Source organism: Pan troglodytes, chromosome 6 (assembly GCF_028858775.2).
Source record: "Pan troglodytes isolate AG18354 chromosome 6, NHGRI_mPanTro3-v2.0_pri, whole genome shotgun sequence".
NCBI lineage: Eukaryota > Metazoa > Chordata > Mammalia > Primates > Hominidae > Pan > Pan troglodytes.
In genome coordinates this window covers 138,021,220-138,039,573 of record NC_072404.2, presented here as the reverse complement: position 1 = coordinate 138,039,573, position 18,354 = coordinate 138,021,220, and the positions used below count along the sequence as shown (strand labels likewise).

General features: G+C 34.9%; 1 protein-coding gene across 11 annotated transcripts in view; it reads left to right on the top strand.

The window, feature by feature from the left end:
* CADPS2 (calcium dependent secretion activator 2) overlaps positions 1-18,354 on the top strand; it is a 567,091-nt gene that overhangs the window by 256,562 nt on the left and 292,175 nt on the right. For all 11 annotated transcript variants that reach the window (XM_009454114.5, XM_001146755.6, XM_054687681.2 and 8 more), the window contains exons 4-6: positions 171-251; positions 7,773-8,009; positions 14,215-14,333. In XM_009454114.5, the coding sequence (XP_009452389.2) occupies positions 171-251; positions 7,773-8,009; positions 14,215-14,333 (437 nt within the window). The remainder of the gene's footprint in view (positions 1-170; positions 252-7,772; positions 8,010-14,214; positions 14,334-18,354) is intronic.

Genomic DNA, 18,354 nt, shown 5'->3' with positions numbered 1-18,354 from the left:
TAATTGAACAACCTCCTGTATTCTCTTTGTAATAGATATCTGATACAATCTATTAAACATTTTTCAGTCATTTAATCTTTGCCTTAGTCTGTGGTTCACTGCCTTAGTCTGTGGGTCACTGTATATAGATTAAGTAATTACATATGTGTAACTTCTGTTTTATTTTTAAGCTGGATAATGCAGATGAACAAGCAGCCCAGATCAGAAGAGAACTTGATGGCCGGCTGCAATTGGCAGATAAAATGGCAAAGGTAAATTATTAACTTGGACATACTGTACACCATTCCTTTCTTTACCTAGATTTCTGTGAGCTGAAAAAGTGTTTTGTATAGGTTAAAAAAAAAGAGCCAGCATAATTTTAACATTTTCTCCTCTACACATAGACCTCTTAATCCCAAATATCTGAAAGCATGTTATCTAAATGAAGCATATTATTCATTTTACATATTCATCCTTAATATGTGAACTGTTTAATTTTAATGATAACTTTTATAGACTTTTCTTAAAGCAATGCGTGAGTTTCTCAAACTGCCAGATCTAGAAGAGTTTTAATGTTTTACTAAGCAAAATATAACCAGGTAGAAAAAACTCCTCCCCGCAAAATCATATAATACATTCCTAAGTATACAGTAGAGTTATTGGCACATAGTGGTTCTAACATTTAATTGAATGACTAAATGCATGAAAAAAATATTATTTTAAGTATCTACTATGCAATCTGGCAGATAAAGTGTGTTCGATACAAGAAATTCATCATATTGTACTTATTTTATTTGTGTGATCACTATGTATCGTGAATAGAGATAAATTTCAGACAAAAGGCATGAGTTTTTTCTAGTAATTAAGGTTTTTAGAGAGAATGGAACCCAATTGTCTAAATCATTCTTTAGTGAATTTATTAACTTACTTCAGTGGTATGAAAATTTTAGTTCTTTTCAATGGACTTGCAGTTATAGTGCTGTTGATTGCTCTGAACATAAGATTCTCTCCCTTTCCTTTCTGCTTAGCAAAAACTTCCAATATTTGATGGATAGTCTCCCTCTCTATTTCTCTCTCTCGTAACATGTATACAATAAACTGCACACATCTTCATTTTACAGTTTAATGAATGTTTACGCATATATCCTGTGTAGCCACCTCCCAAATCAAGATAATGAACTCTTCCAGCATTCAAGAAGTTATATCCCATGCTAATTTTAACAATTATTTTTGCACTTCTGCAAAGAAAATGTGTATTTGTAAATATTAATACATAATGTTTTTAAAATGCTAACACTGTTTAAGTGTTTATTAAAAAGTAGAGGAAAAGTTGAGAAATTAGAAATGAATAATAAAATAGAGAAAAATGTAGAGAATTGGGTAACAAGAATGACAGTAAGTTGTAAGAACCAAGCAGGAATTACATCATGAGGAAGAATCTCTAGATGAATGAAGATACAGTGTGCTATAAATTAGGGGCCAAAGAGTTACATTTGCACAGAGGGCAGTGATTGAAAGGATAGCATGCCTTATTTTTGTCCTCTGGGTTTCTAGAAAGGTGGTATTTCATTCTAGAGATTTGAATGTGGATTTTATAGAGTAGAAAGCAAGCAACTTGAGGCTATTGAAACCTTTAGAAAGAAAAATATTTTAATGCCAAGTCCTATTCTGTATTGAGCCTGGCTGGAAAAGAAATTGCTTTTCTGAGAACTAAAGCTAACAAAGAACCTGGAGAGATGTGCCTGACAGCAGCAGGAGGGACAGTGGGTCTGTGTTCAGCATTTGAAAATTACCTACTTGTATATAGATTGTACCTGAGACTGGGCACATTGTCATATGTAATGCTTTAGAATAAAGTTTAAGTGATTTTCTGGAGAGTTATGGGACTGGAAGAAGAGCCTCAGACGTATTCTCAGGTTCATGACTGAGAAGAAGGTGTGTTCATAAACTCCTGGGCTGAGTCAGAAGAAAGGGTTAGTGATGAACACACAGAGGCTTCTCCTTGAGAGAACCCTAATGGTTTCATCAGAGATGTTGATAGAGTGGAAAAAAACATGGAGAAAGAAGTAAAGCTGATGGGGTTGGAAAGCAAAATATAGCTCTAAAAATAGGATACCTTTTGATGAAAATATTGACATAGATTGAGCAGGTTTAATTGCTTTCCACTTCAAATTCACCAAAGTGAAGCCGTCTTAATGAAATATTTTTAAGGCTAATAACAATTGACTGACCTTGCTGAATTATTTTCTGACAATAATCCTACAAACCTTGTAAGGGCAGATGATATCATGAAGTCAATTTTATAGAAGAGGAAATTGAGGCTTAGACAAGATTATTTATTTCACCATGATTACATAACAAGTAAGTGGCTGAGGCAGGCCTCAAATCCTGGCCTTGCCTCCAGAGCCTGGGCTCGCTCTCTTAACATCCTGCTGCCTCTGCAATCTGATAATTCCAGAAGAGTGGTTAATAAATAGCTATTAGTTGGCATTCAGGAACACCCCCTCCCACACTTCACAGAACAACACAATATAATAACAGTGAAACTACAGGGCAAAATCTCTGTTTCAAGAGACATGTTGACTTTAGTACTTCAGCCAAGAGGTAATTAGGAAGTAGTGAACAAAATGTGTACAGGGCCAGAAAGACCTGTGACCAAATTCATGATAGCTATTTTCTAAACATAATAGTAGGCACGTTACTTAATACTTTCGAGCCTCATTTTTTCTATCCACAAATTAATTGAACAAATATTTATTGAACACCAACTATACAGCCAGGTGCAGTCTTAGCTACTTGGGATACATTGGGATAAAATGAGACAAAAATATTTCTGCCGGGCCCTGGTGGAGCTTACATTTTATTTGCGATAGCCCCACAATAAGGAATAAACATGCCGTGTAATTGAATTATGGAAGGTGATCATTGTTACTTAGAAAGTAGATCAGAAAAAGTGGGATGAGGAGTGTAGGAGAGAGGTGGTGGGTGGTTACAGTTTTCAGTCAAGTGGTCAGGGCAGGCCAGTTCTTGATAGTACAATCCTTCCAGATATTCAGGCCAAAAAACTTGGAATCATCTTTGACTCCTTTTTCTCATACCTCATGCAAAACTTATCAGGAAATCCTTTATCTTTACCTTCACAGTATTTCCAGAATGTGACAGTTGTTACCATCCTTCCCTTTCCACTGTGGTCCATTCATCTTTTGTCTCTTGTCTGGATCATTGTTCTGTCCTTTTAGCCAGTCTCCTGGATTCTACCCCTGTCCTCATTAACACAACAGCCAGTGATGTTCTGCACTAAATCTGTGATGATTCCCTATGTTGCTGAGAAAAAAAGAAAAGTTCCTAAAATGGCCTGCAAAGTCCTGTGCGATCTGGTCTTTGTTACCCCAGTCCTGTGTGATCTGGTCTTTTTTACCCCTCTGACTTTATCCTCCACTAAACTCTTGCCCTTGCTCAATCCACTTTGGCGATGGTGGCCTCCTTGCCTTTCCTTGCCACAGGGTCTTGGCCCTGACTCTTCACCTGCAGCGAACTTCCACTGACATTTACATGGCTTTCTCCCTGCTGTAGTCAGGTTCTCCAGAGAGACAGAGCCAATAGGAGATTATATCTGTATTTTCATATATCTAGACCAATATCTAGGTAGATATAATAAATATGTATATAATATTAAAAAGTAGATGTTATGCATACATACATGTTATGTGTGTATATATATATGTGTGTGTGTGGGAGGGCAGGGAGAGAGAGAGAGAGAGATTGATTGCGTTCAAGGAATTGGCTCCCATGGCTGTGGGCACTAGCAAGTCCAGAATCCATAGGACAAGTAGGCAGGCTGGAAATTCAGGTGAGGGTTGATGTTACAGTCTTAAGTCTGAAATCTGTAGGGCGGACTGGCAGGTGAGAAACTCAGACAGGGTTTCTGTGTTTTAGTCTTGAGGCAAAATTGCTGCTTCTTTAGGAAACCTTCGCCTTTGGTCATAAATCCTTCAGCTGAGTGAATGAGACCTACCTACAGATGTAGGAGGGTGATCCGATTTACTGAATTTACTGATTGTAAATGTTATTCACGTCTAAAGAATATCTTGATAGCAACATTTAAATTCGTGTTTGATCCAACAACTGGGCACCATAGCCTAGCCAGATTGACAAACAAAATTAATTGGGCTGGATGCGGTGGCTCATGCCTATAATCCCAGCAGTTTGGGAGGCTGAGGCGGGCGGATTACCTGAGGTCGGGAGTTTGAGACCAGCCTGACCAACATGGAGAAACCCCGTCTCTACTAAAAATACAAAATTAGACGGCCGTGGTGGCGCCTGCCTGTAATCCCAGCTACTCAGGAGGCTAAGGCAGGAGAATCACTTGAACCTGGGAGGCGGAGGTTGCGGTGAGCCGAGATTGTGCCATTGCACTCCAGCTTGGGCAACAAGAGCGAAACTTGGTCTCAAAAAAAAAAAAAAAAATTAATCATCATACTTCCTTATTCACTTTTAGCTCAAAGGGCATCATCTCCTCATTGAGACCTTCCCCTACCACCCCATTTAAAGCTGCAACCCTTCTCACCACTCACTCTGTGTTCCTCCTCCTAGACTTTTTCTCCATGCCACTTACGACTTTCTATCAGAAGAAATTATTTCCTTGTTTACTAAGTCTATCAGGACTTTGTCCATTATCTTCATGGTTCTATCCAGGGGCTTGGAGCAGAACACATAGCAGACACTCAGGGAATGTCTGTGAAATGACTGAGTCTTACATGCTGGCATATTTGTGAGAAATCTGGGGCTGTGAGGAATTCTTGAATTATTTGTAGACTCCCTCCCTTTTCTCCCACTCAAAGGCATATTTGAATTGAAAGGAAGAGAGAATACCAATATGGTAAGGATAACTGAATCTGCTCTAATTTGTAGCAAAAACATTTAAACACTTCAACGATTTAGTTAGGTTTGGAACCAGCTTCACAACCAGTAGTTCACTTGATGCCATGATGCTGAGATTAGAACCTAAAATTAATGTGGGGCATGGGAAGCAGCAGAGATCAGCTTAGAGAAACAATCCTGTGATATGAACCCCAGATGTCATCTAATGGAAGGTTAAGAGCACTTAAGAAAAAGTGACTATATTTGAATAATGAGAAAAACTTGTTAAAGAGGCAAATATTGTTTTTGTGTATACCATGGGTTAAGACCACTAGGGACCTATGCTGTACAGAGGACCTAATTAGAACACATGACTTGTAAGAGTGACTCACAGTTAGACAACTAGGAAATAACCCTATTTCTCATTCAATTCTAGTTTAAAACAACAAATTTAAAATGTACATTTGTCTGATATACAATTAGTTTTGTTGTTTTCCAGTGAGGGACAACACAAGCAGGCTGAATAGAGTTGATGAAATATTATCAATAAACCTCAAAGCTTTAAAACTGAATTTTGAGCTTTTTTGGAGAAAAAAATTCAAGTATAGTCTAGTCCCTGAAAAGTTTGGAAATACTGATAAAAGAGCCAGTTTTGGAGATGCCTGCTTTTCTCCTGTTTGACAGATGATAGTTCATGAAGTGTTTATAGTTAAAGCTAAATACAAATAGATTATTTTTGTTCTTGTCCTAATGCTAGATTTTCCATAACATGTTGAAAATTTGAAAACAAAGCATTAGTATATCAGAACTTTCAGATACGTGACATACTTGCCTTTTTCTTTGTTAAACTCTACTTTTTTAGGGGTAAAATTGTGATTTTCATATAAATATAAAATGGACACACAATAGAGATTTTATTCAACGCATAATTAATAAGCAAACAAGTTAGGTATTAAAACCAGACCAAAGAGCATATGAGAAACTAGGTGTTTGGGGGCATTACTAAGGTAAGATTAATGGGGTTTAATCAAAAATTGGTTAATTTCTAATACAGATTTAAACTGAACCTGTGGGTTATTATTATTCACCAAACATTATTTGCACCTCTTTCAGACACAGTTTTACAAGGTAACATGTAGCTTTATTGTCTGGAATCCTTAATCAATAATAAATAATAAGGTGAACTAAGAACTTTTCCCCAAATGATCATTGGATGGCCTTCACCTCCATATGACATTGAAAGGATCTGCCCCCTCATTGCTTTGCCTTATTTCTCAGTTTTGGATGCTTTTTCTGGCAGCCTTAAAGTTAGTCCAAAAACGTAAAATATGTTTTTTATGGATCATTTTGCTTTTTTCCCCTCTCTTTGCTTGTACTGAAAAAATATTCTAAAGACAATTCCTTCCCTCCCCCGCCCCACTAAAGGAAACCCAGGTATTTTATAGCTGGGTAGTTGCCTGTTTTTCTTAAGGATACAAATTTGCTGTTTTGGAATGTTGCCTCAAACTGTAGAGAAGTTTTAAAAGGATATTTAAGAACCTTCTTTGGGAAAGTTAATTTTTAATGTAGATATTTAATCTGTGACATTATGCAATTTTAATTTTGATTATATGTAAATTATTTTAAAAAGAAATATGTGAATGTTATATTGGAGGAGAAGAAAAGCAGGTGGCCTGAGACTCTGGGACTGATCTGTGAAGTGGTGCCAGATGTTCCTTCCAATCCCATGAATGAACTGGTGCAAGTGAGTCAGAGACTAGATGCAGGTTGACAAGAGCATGCTGGATGCTTTCAAATTGTACTAGACATGCAGATTTCTTAGGTTAGATTTTGAATGATGTCAAGGGAGACAACAGTAAAGGCAGTGCTTTTCTGGAGCATTCAGCAGTCATTTGAAAGATGGCTGCTTTAGGCTTTCATCCTCCAGCCGGTTCTGTGCAGTGGTGGTCATTTTAAACTAGGCTTAATGTTGTAAAACTATATACCCTCTGTCTTTAAGAGAGAAAACCTAAGTGCCAGGTTGGCAAACATTAAAGAAAGAGCCAAGAATGTGAGGGAACAAAGTGCTCTCATTTGCTGTTCTGGGGAATATAAATTTATTATAATCTTCTCTAAGAATGATTTGGCACCATCTAAATATCAATATTTGGAACATCCTTTTAATTGAGCAGAAGAAACAAATCTGATTGCAGAGTTATAATTATTGAATGGCAATGCTGATATAATTTAGCAAGAAAATAGAATCTTCCAAATTGATATTGTTACTTTTTCCCTTAATAGTTTTTATCATAAATTTCCTTTTGCTTTAAACTTAACTTTTTCTAAGCCTTTAGTAAAAAACTGAATTTATAGCCAGAAGAGATCTTGGCACATTAATGTAACGTGAAAATTTACTAATTTTAGAAATATGACCATATCACTCTTCAATAATGTGAGTTTTTAATGCCTATTTATGAAAAAGCATATGCTTCCAACAACGCATATCTGTGGTAAGAAATTGGGCTATTGTTAAAATGTTTGTTTCCTAACTGGGAAAGCTGTGTGTCCTGAACATTTTTTTGTAGACCAGTTATCCCAAGCATCGCAAAGCTACTAGTGGCTAAGGTTCATCTATACACTAAAATATCTTCCATGCATGTTTTCAGAGTTTGTTTTTCCTTAAGCAAATCTTATCACAAATAAAGTTAATATGAAAATATATGTGATTTTTTCATTTTGTACTGCAATGATCCTCAATAAGATATCTGAAGTACCGTAGATATAATCAAAAATGCCAAAGCCTGAGGATTTTACAGCCTAGGGACTCAAGTAGGATAGATATATTGAGAGTGTTGTAATTTCTAAGACAGTGAAGTATATATATCATACAATTTTTTATGATAAAATTGAAATATGACTTATGTAACACTATTATTTTAAAAATTATTTTCAAGGAAAGAAAATTCCCCAAATTTATAGCAAAAGATATGGAGAATATGTATATAGAAGAGTTGCGGTCTTCAGTGAATTTGCTAATGGCCAATTTGGAAAGTCTTCCAGTTTCGAAAGGTGGTCCGGAATTTAAATTACAAAAATTAAAACGTTCACAGAACTCTGCATTTTTGGACATAGGAGATGAGAATGAGATTCAGCTGTCAAAGTCCGACGTGGTACTGTCATTCACCTTAGAGGTAAGTAGCTTTATCTCATGCTCGCCTCTGACAGCATAAATGATGATGCACAATAATTTCTGTTGACCTTTGCAGTAACTTTTAGAATTTAAAACAGTGCAATATATGTTGGAGATGTTAAATTATTCTTCATTTGTTGGACACTCAGCTTATATATGCAAATGAATGCAAATTTTCCTTTAAACATAACAACAATATTAGGATTAAATAAAATGATAGAAGTTTTAAGGCAAGTCTTCTTTATGCCAGTGAGGCTAGTGTAAGTTTACTGATAAAATAAGATGAGCGTTGGGGCTCACACCTGTAATCCCAGCACTTTGGGAGGCCGAGGCGAGAGGATCACTTAAGCCAAGAAGTTTAAGACCAGCCTAGGCAACATAGTGAGACACCCTGTTTCTAAAAAAAAAAAATTATCCAGTCATGATGATGTGAGCGTGTAGTCCCAGCTACTTGGGAGGCTGAGGCGGAGGATTGCTTGAGCCCAGGAGGTTGAGGGTACATGGAATGGTGATCATGACACTGCATTCCAGCCTGGCTGACAGAGTGAGACCCTGTCTCAAAAGTAAAACAATAACAAAAATTCATTGATAAAATAAGCATCAAAACGCACGTGGGTAGAAATAGCAATTCAACATATAATTGAATTCTTTGTAATTTGGGAATTCCTTTCAGATTTTTGGTTAACCTTTCTTTTTAAATCTACTTTACCCGTAGGATCATTTTTCTAGGATCATATCAAATAAGCCAGTTGTAATGCACATTATTAGGTATCATGAATGATGAGAAATAGAGAATTCTTTTTCAGGACTTCAAGTTTTATTACAGGCACAGTACATATTAGAGCAAGAAGAAAGTCCTACATTTAAAATTGTGTTCTCCAAAACTTCAGAATTTCATTATTTTATGCAAATCACTGGGAACCAAAGACTAATACTCTTTGTACAGCTTTCTGTTGATGGTTTACATGATATCTCTTCATTGATGATGTGTGTATATGGGCTTATCTAGTTATATGTCTGTGGGTTTGTACACCACAACACACACACACATACACATACACACCTGACATCTTTAGCTCCTAGGAGAAAGAACTTATGTCAGACATTAAGATAAAAGATTATAACATAATAATTAGGAGTATCAAGTCACCATTTGGCTTAAACTTAAGCTTCCCCTCCCCATGATTTTTATTCCGTGAGTAAATAGTAACAATGTGACACTTTAATTCATAGCTCTCTCAAAAATTATATTGAGGCTTATACCTCATTCTTTTTATCCTCTCTGCTGGTTCCCGGTGCTGCCATTTGCATTTGCTGATTGACAAAGAAAAGTAAATACAGTCTTACCAAGAACAGTTTTCAATTTTTTTATTGAAACTTCACTTCCTTAGTTTATGGCAGAAAAAGAAAACTTTGATTTTTATTCTTTTTTCTCCATATATTTAACTCTGAGATAAATTCAAACTTCAGGACATCTGCCTCTCACTTTCTTGACTTCAGAATTAATGATTTCTTTGTAGGTTAATAGATTAAACTTAGTGTCAGATTAGAACTATGAGTCTTTCTTCTGACTCAAGATTCAATTCTGGGCTTGCCTAATGACTTTGCCAAATGGTTTCACTACTGGGTTTCTTCTTAGCCTTTTCAGCCTTTTAACATAAAGATGTCTAATTTGAAACTACATAGCATGTTACCTATAGAATTTCCTCATCATTCCTGTCTCAGATCTCCTGCTGAGTGAAATACAAAACGTCAACTTTTTCTATTTTTTAAGGCTTTATACAAAACACAATTCGTCCCTTAATTATAGTATAACTTTTTCCAACAAGAGTTTATCTTATTTATTTATTTATTTGTTTATTTGGAGACTGAGTCTCTCTCTGTTGCCCAAACTGGAATACAGTGGCACTATCTCTGCTCACCACAGCCTCCACTTCTGGGTTCAAGCGATTCTCCCGTTTCAGCCTCCTGAGTAGATGGGACTACAGACATGCAACACAATGCCTGGCTAAATTTTTTTTTTTTTTGTATTTTTAGTAGAGATGGGGTTTCGCCATGTTGTCCAGGTTGGTCTCAAACTCCTGAGCTCAGACAATCCACCCACCTCCGGCTCCCAAAGTGCTAGGATTACAGGCTTGAGACACCGTGCCCAGTCTATAATTTAAATTTATTGATGAAAAAATAATTTGTAGAGAAAATAACTTTTATAATATACAAATCTACCATTATCTTTATATTTAAACATTCAGAACTAAAAGTTCAGAAAATTTTATCTTTTCTCTATTGTTCAAAAATCTTAAACAATTGTAATAATTAACTTCTTATGAATTATATTTTGCCTATTGAAAACAAAATTAGGCTGCTGAGTCAATGTTTAAGTGAAATTATGAATTGTTATTCTGTGCTTTATTGCCAATATGTTTAGGAGGGCTGTTGAGTTGGCAGTAGGTTGTTAGGCAGAGAATATGAGCTAAAACTTCACTTTGCATGGTCTGAGAAGCTTGCATATTTATAAAATTGTTTTGACATCCTCTGTTGCTATGTCTATCTAAGGCAGATATTTTCCTACCATAGCATAATACAAATCTGTTCTCAGTGTCCACAGTATTTGAAGCAAGAGTTATGTGTCCAGCAACAAAGTAAAATCGTGTTAAGTGACGATGGTGCAGTGCATGTTTATAGGACACCAGAGAGAATAGATATGCCTCTAGTCACAGGACCTGTGACATCAGCCAAGCTAAACTGAATAATTATCTCTAGTCCTTTCAGCAAGCCTTGCTCCTCAGACCCCATATTTCAGCCTAAGAAGACTCTGAAAGGCAAGCAGTTAAATCAATTCAAAGCTCACACATTTCATTAGTCAGGCTTAGAAGTGGTCCAGTGGAGGAATCTTTTCTAAGAACTATACTGAGTCGAAGGAATAAAGTGCAGATTTGAAAAACTCTCCTCAAATTTCACCTTCTCTTTAAAATTGCTCCCACCCCTCCCTTCTCCCACCACACCCTATTCCCTTACCAAGTTCAGTTTTTGCTGTAGTACTTACCAACTAACATATAGTTCAGTTATTTATTGTGTTTATTGTTAATTAGCTGACTTTCTCTACTAGAATATAAGTTGCAGGAAGGTTATATTTCTTTCTCTTTCTTTTTTGTTTACTGAGGTATTGAAAGTGCCTAAACAGTGCCTAGCACACAATTGACTCAATAAATACTTACTGGATTAAGGATTTTTATGGTATCAAAAAAGCAGCCGTTCAGGATTACTTTTAGGTATCTCTGTTCATTAAGGCTTCAGAAGAAATATTAAAGCAAGAGATGAGCCAATCCACAAAACGCTAAGCTGTTCAATAATGTTAAATGTTCAAGCAATACTAGAAAAACAAACGTTCACTTAAGAAGTGGAAAGTGGGGGAATGTTATCAGTGGCATGAATATAGTTGATTTTTTTTTTTTTTTTGAGACGGAATCTTGCACTGTCGCCCAGGCTGGAGTGCAGTGGCGCGATCTCGGCTCACTGCCAACCTCCGCCTCCCAGGTTAACACCATTCTCCTGCCTCAGCCTCCCTAGTAGCTTGGACTACAGGTGCCCGCCACCACGCCAGGCTAATTTTTTGTATTTTTAGTAGAGACAAGGTGTCACTGTGTTAGCCAGGATGGTCTCGATCTCCTGAGCTCATGATATGCCCGCCTCGGCCTCCCAAAGTGCTGAGATTACAGGCGTGAGCCACTGTGCCCGGCTTATAGTTGATTTTTTAGACTGAATTCTTTCATTGATATTAGGCTAGCAGATCCCATGACTTTCTCTATGTTTGGTGCTATATGGTCCCCAATTTCACCATATTGCCCAGTGTCATTTTTTTTTTTTTATAAACTACACATGCTTAAATGTCTCCAACCTCTGTGGTCAGTGTTTCACTTGGAAGAATGTTACCTAGTTTCACATTTTATACATGCCTCTCTTCTTTTTACTTCTAGGACAACTTTATTTTATGCTTATGACATCAGCTACAGAGAGACTGGGGAAGAGAAGATGAAAAATAGGTCAGTTTAGCTTCTGTAGGTCCATTAGCAAGTTTTGCTGGGAATTGAAACACTTAAAATTAGATTAGCTGATGGTCCATGGAATTCTTGGCTGTCTTTATCACTAATTATTAAGGCCACCTATGTTTTATTTTCGTTTTGGATATCAGATCTGTAGAATCATATTGTTTTATTTATACATATAGATTCATCACAGAAGCTGTATCTTTTGAAAGTGACGATTCAGCAGGGTAAAACGTTCCCAGCACAGTTGGAAGTATTGTTTTGAAAAGCAGAGTACTGTTTCACAAGTTGTATGTTTTAGGAGGTCATGTTTACAGTAGCTTATAGTAGAGGTGACAGAAATAATGTCAAGCAGATGCTTCCTTTCTTGCATTTGGGTTATTTAAACACACTGCAGAAAGAGATGCAGTGTCAACAATAATATTCTGAAATCTGAAGCTATGCTCTTACGATTTCTGGATTTGTGCTACACAATTCTGTTGTTTCATACATTTTAAATGACCATCAAACATTTTTATTATTAAGAAGTTATTAGAGAAATGGTGGTAAGTCCAAGTGTAGTTGCCTTTTAATTAATATGGTTATATATTTGATTTATCTCAGCTTCTGGTTTTATTTTGTATAAGAATCTAACAAATTTCCATATTACTAACAAAAAATCTGAGTCATTAAAAATGCATAACTTCCTTTGCTTATTTTCTTTAATCAAGATTTAGTATTTCATCCCAATTTCCCTGATGAGTATTAGAACAGCTGTGAAAGATACTGCTTTTCTCTATCAATTCTCCATTAATTTTCTTAGTCTGTTTTCAGTTAAGTCCTGATTTTGATGCATATGTTGGTATGTATTTCCATGTGAGAAAATGACAAAAGCCCTGGATGAGGAAGAAAACTTGTTCTGAGTTTGACCTTTTATTTTATTGATAAATAACTGAGTGATCAGTTTCCTGTATATTTTATGAAAACAAAATTTAACAAAAAACAAATACACATTCATATTTACAAACATGACCCTTCTCTTGTAACAGAGCTGAAAGGAAGAACACTTTTAAGATGGTTTGTTTTTTGAGCCCTTTTGGATCAAAATTCTTATCATGACTCTAAAAGATGTGATGACTGTAATAAAGTATTACATGATCAGTAACTGATACAGATTATGTTTATGATAGATGTTTTGGTCGCTGCATAACATGAATTTTATTGTTTGTGCAAATACAACATGGGATCAATTAAGACATCAATGTACATATATAAAAATGCATTTTAATCTATTTTATAAATTAAATTTTGAGAATTTAGAAGAGTTCATGATGCAACTTTTGATTGAAAACGCTATGGTAAATAATATTCATATTTGATACATACATCCAATAAGAATGATAGGTTACAGTGTTTTAAGATTGGCAGCCTCTTCGACAAACATTAAAAAGCACACATAAAAAATATATGTTGTCCTTTCTCCCAGGAGTTACAAATACATAAGGCAATATCAGTTTTTCCACCCTTTTCCAGTGTACTGAATTAAATTAGTACATATCTTTAATGGATAGAAAAAATATTTTTTCTTACCAAGTTAGTATTAAAATGTTCAGTGACAAATTATAATTTTCTATTTAATAAGACACAGTCCATAAATTAAACTCTTTTACAGACAGTAATAGTAATCTCAATTAAGTGAATATAGAAAATTTCTGATATCACATATTGATATCAGTGAGTTAGTATGATGGTATCAATGTTTACCAATAATATATGCTATATTATTTTATATGGTACTTATCATGTACTGCTGTTATCATCTGCACTGAATTTTCATTTGTGATTCTGCTTAACGTCATGCAGACTTGCCTTAATTTGTTAAGGATCTGAGTTTAAATTTCATTTAATTCACTATGGCTTGTATTTATGACATTTGACCTTACTTTTATTTGTATCTGGCAGCAGATATATTTTCAGTTACCAGATTTCCTAAAAATGTTATTTACTATACCTTCTATGAATAGAGGTGGATTATAAAGAAGATAAAATACCAGTGATGTTAACAAAAAACAAATTTTTTTTTCAGTTTTGTCAATCTTCCTTATTACAGTTCATGCTGCTGTTTATGTATATTGCTAAATGTTATCAACTTGATGCATTATTTTAAAATCATTTTATCTTTAGATTGTCATAATGGAAGTGCAAGGCCTGAAGTCAGTTGCTCCCAATCGAATTGTTTACTGTACAATGGAAGTGGAAGGAGAAAAACTTCAGACAGACCAGGCCGAAGCCTCAAGGCCACAGTAAGCCAGTTGAAAAAAGTGTATTATTGTTGTTGTTTGTTTTTTTAATCCTCCCAAAGAAACATGCTCTATTTATGTGCATAAATGTGTGGTATTACCCTCTAAAACTGCTATTTGGCTAACTTCGTCTCAAATGTGTTAGAACTAGTGTGTCCCTTTCTAGATAATGATGTTATAATTGGAATTTTGGCAGAATCCCTGTGTAGTACAAACAGAAAATCCAACATGCAAATGCAAAGCTAATCATTAGGCAATAAAACATTTATAAGTCATTTCTAAGGAAAGCAAATTTTATCACCATGTGTTATTTGAAAGGTAATACATAATCCTATTTCAGTTCTGAGAATTGTATAATAGCCTTTCCATTTTTGTCTGTTACAGTTTTTGGTGATGTAACAGTAGATACCATGATTCTGCACAATGACTTGGAATACTTAGTGAGCGGGCTAGAGAAGCAGTTAATGTAGGACTACCGCACGATATTCAGAGCATAAAGCTGCTTTTTGCCAACAGTTTGATGTTTCAGATTCTGGCAATGAGTTAATTAAATTAGGAAGTGTTCGCTTTAATTCATTCAAACTTGGGGAACCATCATGGTCTCTAGTAGAAACAACCAGGTTGGCCTGAGGAATTCAGATGCAATTTGCTTGGCCTTCATTTGTACATTACCTTTAGAAAACATTTTTTTCTTCTATTTAATCTTTATTCTAAATATCTTATAGGATTTAGGATTTTGCCTTATGATAATACCAATATGTGACCTGTTCATTCAGGAAACCTCTGTTGAGATCCCAAATAGGCACTGAAGATATATGAGAAATGTTCATTTTCTTTAGAGCAGGCAGGATAGGGAGATACAGAGGGTTATGTGTAACAGAAAAGAGGTGCACAGAGTATTAGGGGGTTGAAAAGAAACAAGTTGAAGCTTCTCATCCTAACCTACAAATCCCTACAGGCCTGCCCTTGACCAATCTCTCATGACCTCCAGGATCTCACCTTCTCCCTCTGTTCCCCCGATCTTCTGCAGTTCATCCACCCTGGACTTCATGCAGTCCCTCATACACTTATCCACCCATTCTCAGTGTCGCACTTGCTTTCCCGTCTGCTTGTAGTCATCTTCCCTCTTATCTTTGTATAGCTGCTTTCTTGGCATTGAGAATCTCAACTTAACCATCACTGAGAATAATCCTTCCCTTTAACCCAATGGGAGGTGTACATTTTCTGGCTGACCACTTTTTAATTTTTGGACTGTGTTAATTACCTGTTTATTTTGCAATGTATTTCCTCCTGAGAAAAGGGCAAAACATCTTATCCTATTTAGTCTTATATCTGAGTACTTAGTAAGCATCCAAGCGGAATTATTAATTCAATCGACTAAACTTACTTTTGTGACCTAGTCACAGTATATATTTGGGGGTAATATATTAGTATATTCACAGAATTGTGTAATCATCACCACTATCCATTTTTGAATATGCTCATCATCTCAAGAAAAAAAAAAAAAACTGTACCCTTTAGCTATCAACCCCCAACCAATCCAGCCTTAACCAACCACTGATTTACTTTCTGTCTCTTATAGATTTATCTATTCTGGACATTTCATATAAATAGAATTATATACAGTCATGTGTTACTTAACAGCAGGGATACATTCTGAGAAACGTGTCATTAGGTGATTTTGTTGAACATCATAGAGTATACTTATACAAGCTGATATGGTATAAATATCTTCCATATATATATATTTCATATGGAAAGCTAAATGTCCTAGCACCATTACAATTTTCCTGCCTGACGTGCAATGCCAGTATCAAGTGCCATATATCAAGTTTATTCAAGTGCTTTGCCCATTTTTGTTTTCTCAAGTTTTAAGAGTTCCTCTATTTTGGATACTAGGCCCACATCATATATGTGATTTGCAAATCTTTTCTCTCATTCTGTGAATTTTTTTCACTTTCTTGATTTGTATTTTGAAACACAAAATTTTGATGAAGTCCAATTTATTTTTTTCTTTGTTGCTTGTGCTTTTGTTGTCACTGCTAAGAATTCATTGCCAAACCTAAGGTCACTAAGATTTAGCTCTGTGCTTTCTCCTGAGACTTTCATAGTTTTATATTTAGGTCACTGATCCATTTTAGGTTGATTTTTGTATATGGTGTAATGTAAGAGTCCAGCTTCCTTCTTTTACATGGAACTATTCAGTGTCCCAACACCATTTGTTGAAAAACCTATTCTTTCCTTATTAAATGTTCTTTGCATCCTTTTTTGAAAATCAGTTGACCATAGATACATGAATTTGTTTCTGGACTCTCAATTCTGTTTTACCAATCTATATGTCTATTCTTATGCCACTACCACACTTTCTGGATTACCATTGCTCTACCATTGCAGTAACTTTTGAAATCAGGATTGCAAGTCCTTCACCTATGTTGCTTTTGAAGATTGTTTTGGCTATTCTGAAATTTGATATGAATTTTAGGAAGAGTTTATCAACTTTTGTAAAGATTATGCAGATTACCAGCTGAGATTCCAGTAGGGATTATGTTGTAACTGTAGGTCAATTTGGAGCATACTGCCATCTTAACAATATTAAGTCTTCTGATCCACACATATGGGATGTCTTTCTATGTATTTAGACCTTCAATTTCCCTTTCAACAATGTCTTGTAGTTTTCAAAGTAAAAGTTTTATTTTTTTGTTACATGTATTTCTATTATTTTATTCTTTTTTATGCTATTTTGAGTTGAATTGTTTTCTTAATTTTATCTTTAAATCATTCAAGTTATTAGAAATATAATTATTTTTGTATATAGATTTTATATGCATCAATCAACCTTACTGAGCTTGCTTATTAACTTTAAAATTTTTAGTGGATTTTGTAGACTTTTCTATGTACAAGACCATGTCATCTGCAAATACTGATAGTTTAACTTCTTCCTGTCTAATTTAGATTTCCGTTATTTATTTTTTTTGACTAATTGTTTCCAGTTCAATGTTGACTATAAGTGGTAAGAAAAGGCATGTTGGTGTTGTTCCTGATCACAGGGGGGAAGCATATAATCCTTTATAATTAAATCTGATTTTAGCTCTGAATTTTTAATAGAAACTCTTAGCAGTTTAAGGAAGTTCATTTCTATTCCTAGTTTATTGACTGTTTTTATAATGAAAAGGTGTTTGATTTTGTCAAATGCTTTTCCTACATCTATTGAGATGATCATGTGGATTTTGTCTTTTATTCTGTTGATATGATGTAATACATTATTTGATTTTCAGGTGGTAAATGAACCTTGCATTCCTTGCACAATTCCCACTATCATAATACAGGATTTTTAAAATTTGTTACTGGATTTGGTTTTCTAGTGCTTTGTTGAAGTTTTTGGCCTCTATATTCATAAGAGATATTGTCCTTGTAATTTTTTTGTGTGATATCTCTGATTTTGTTATCAGGGTAATAGTGGCCTTGTAGAATAAGTTTTAAGTGGACCCTTCAATTTTTTTCAAAGGTATGAAGAATTTGTATTTTTTAAAAGCATTTGGTAGAATTCACCAGTGGAGCCATCTGGGACTGAGCTTTTCTTTGGTAGTAATTCTCTGATTATTAATTTGATCTCATGTTATAGATCTATTCATTGTCTTTCTTTTGAGTCATTTTGTGTTTTTCTGTTAGGTTGGTGCAAAAGTAATTGTGTTTTTTGCCATTAAAAGTTAATGCCATTAATTTTTCAATTCATCCAAGTTCTCTAATTTATTGTTACACATTTGATCATAGTTTTTGTAATTATTTTTAGTTTCTATAAGGTCAGTAATAATGTCCTCTTTTCCGTTTCCGATTCTAGTAATTTGAATAGCCTTTCTTTTTTCTTAGCCCATCTAACTAAAAGTTTGTCCATTAAAAGACTATTTTAAATAACATTTCTAGGATGATTTCTTGGACTCTCTCCTATTTTTCTGTTCTCTATTTTATCTTCATTCTGCACTATTTACTTCCTTCTATTTTAGGTTTAGTTTGCTTTCATTTTTAC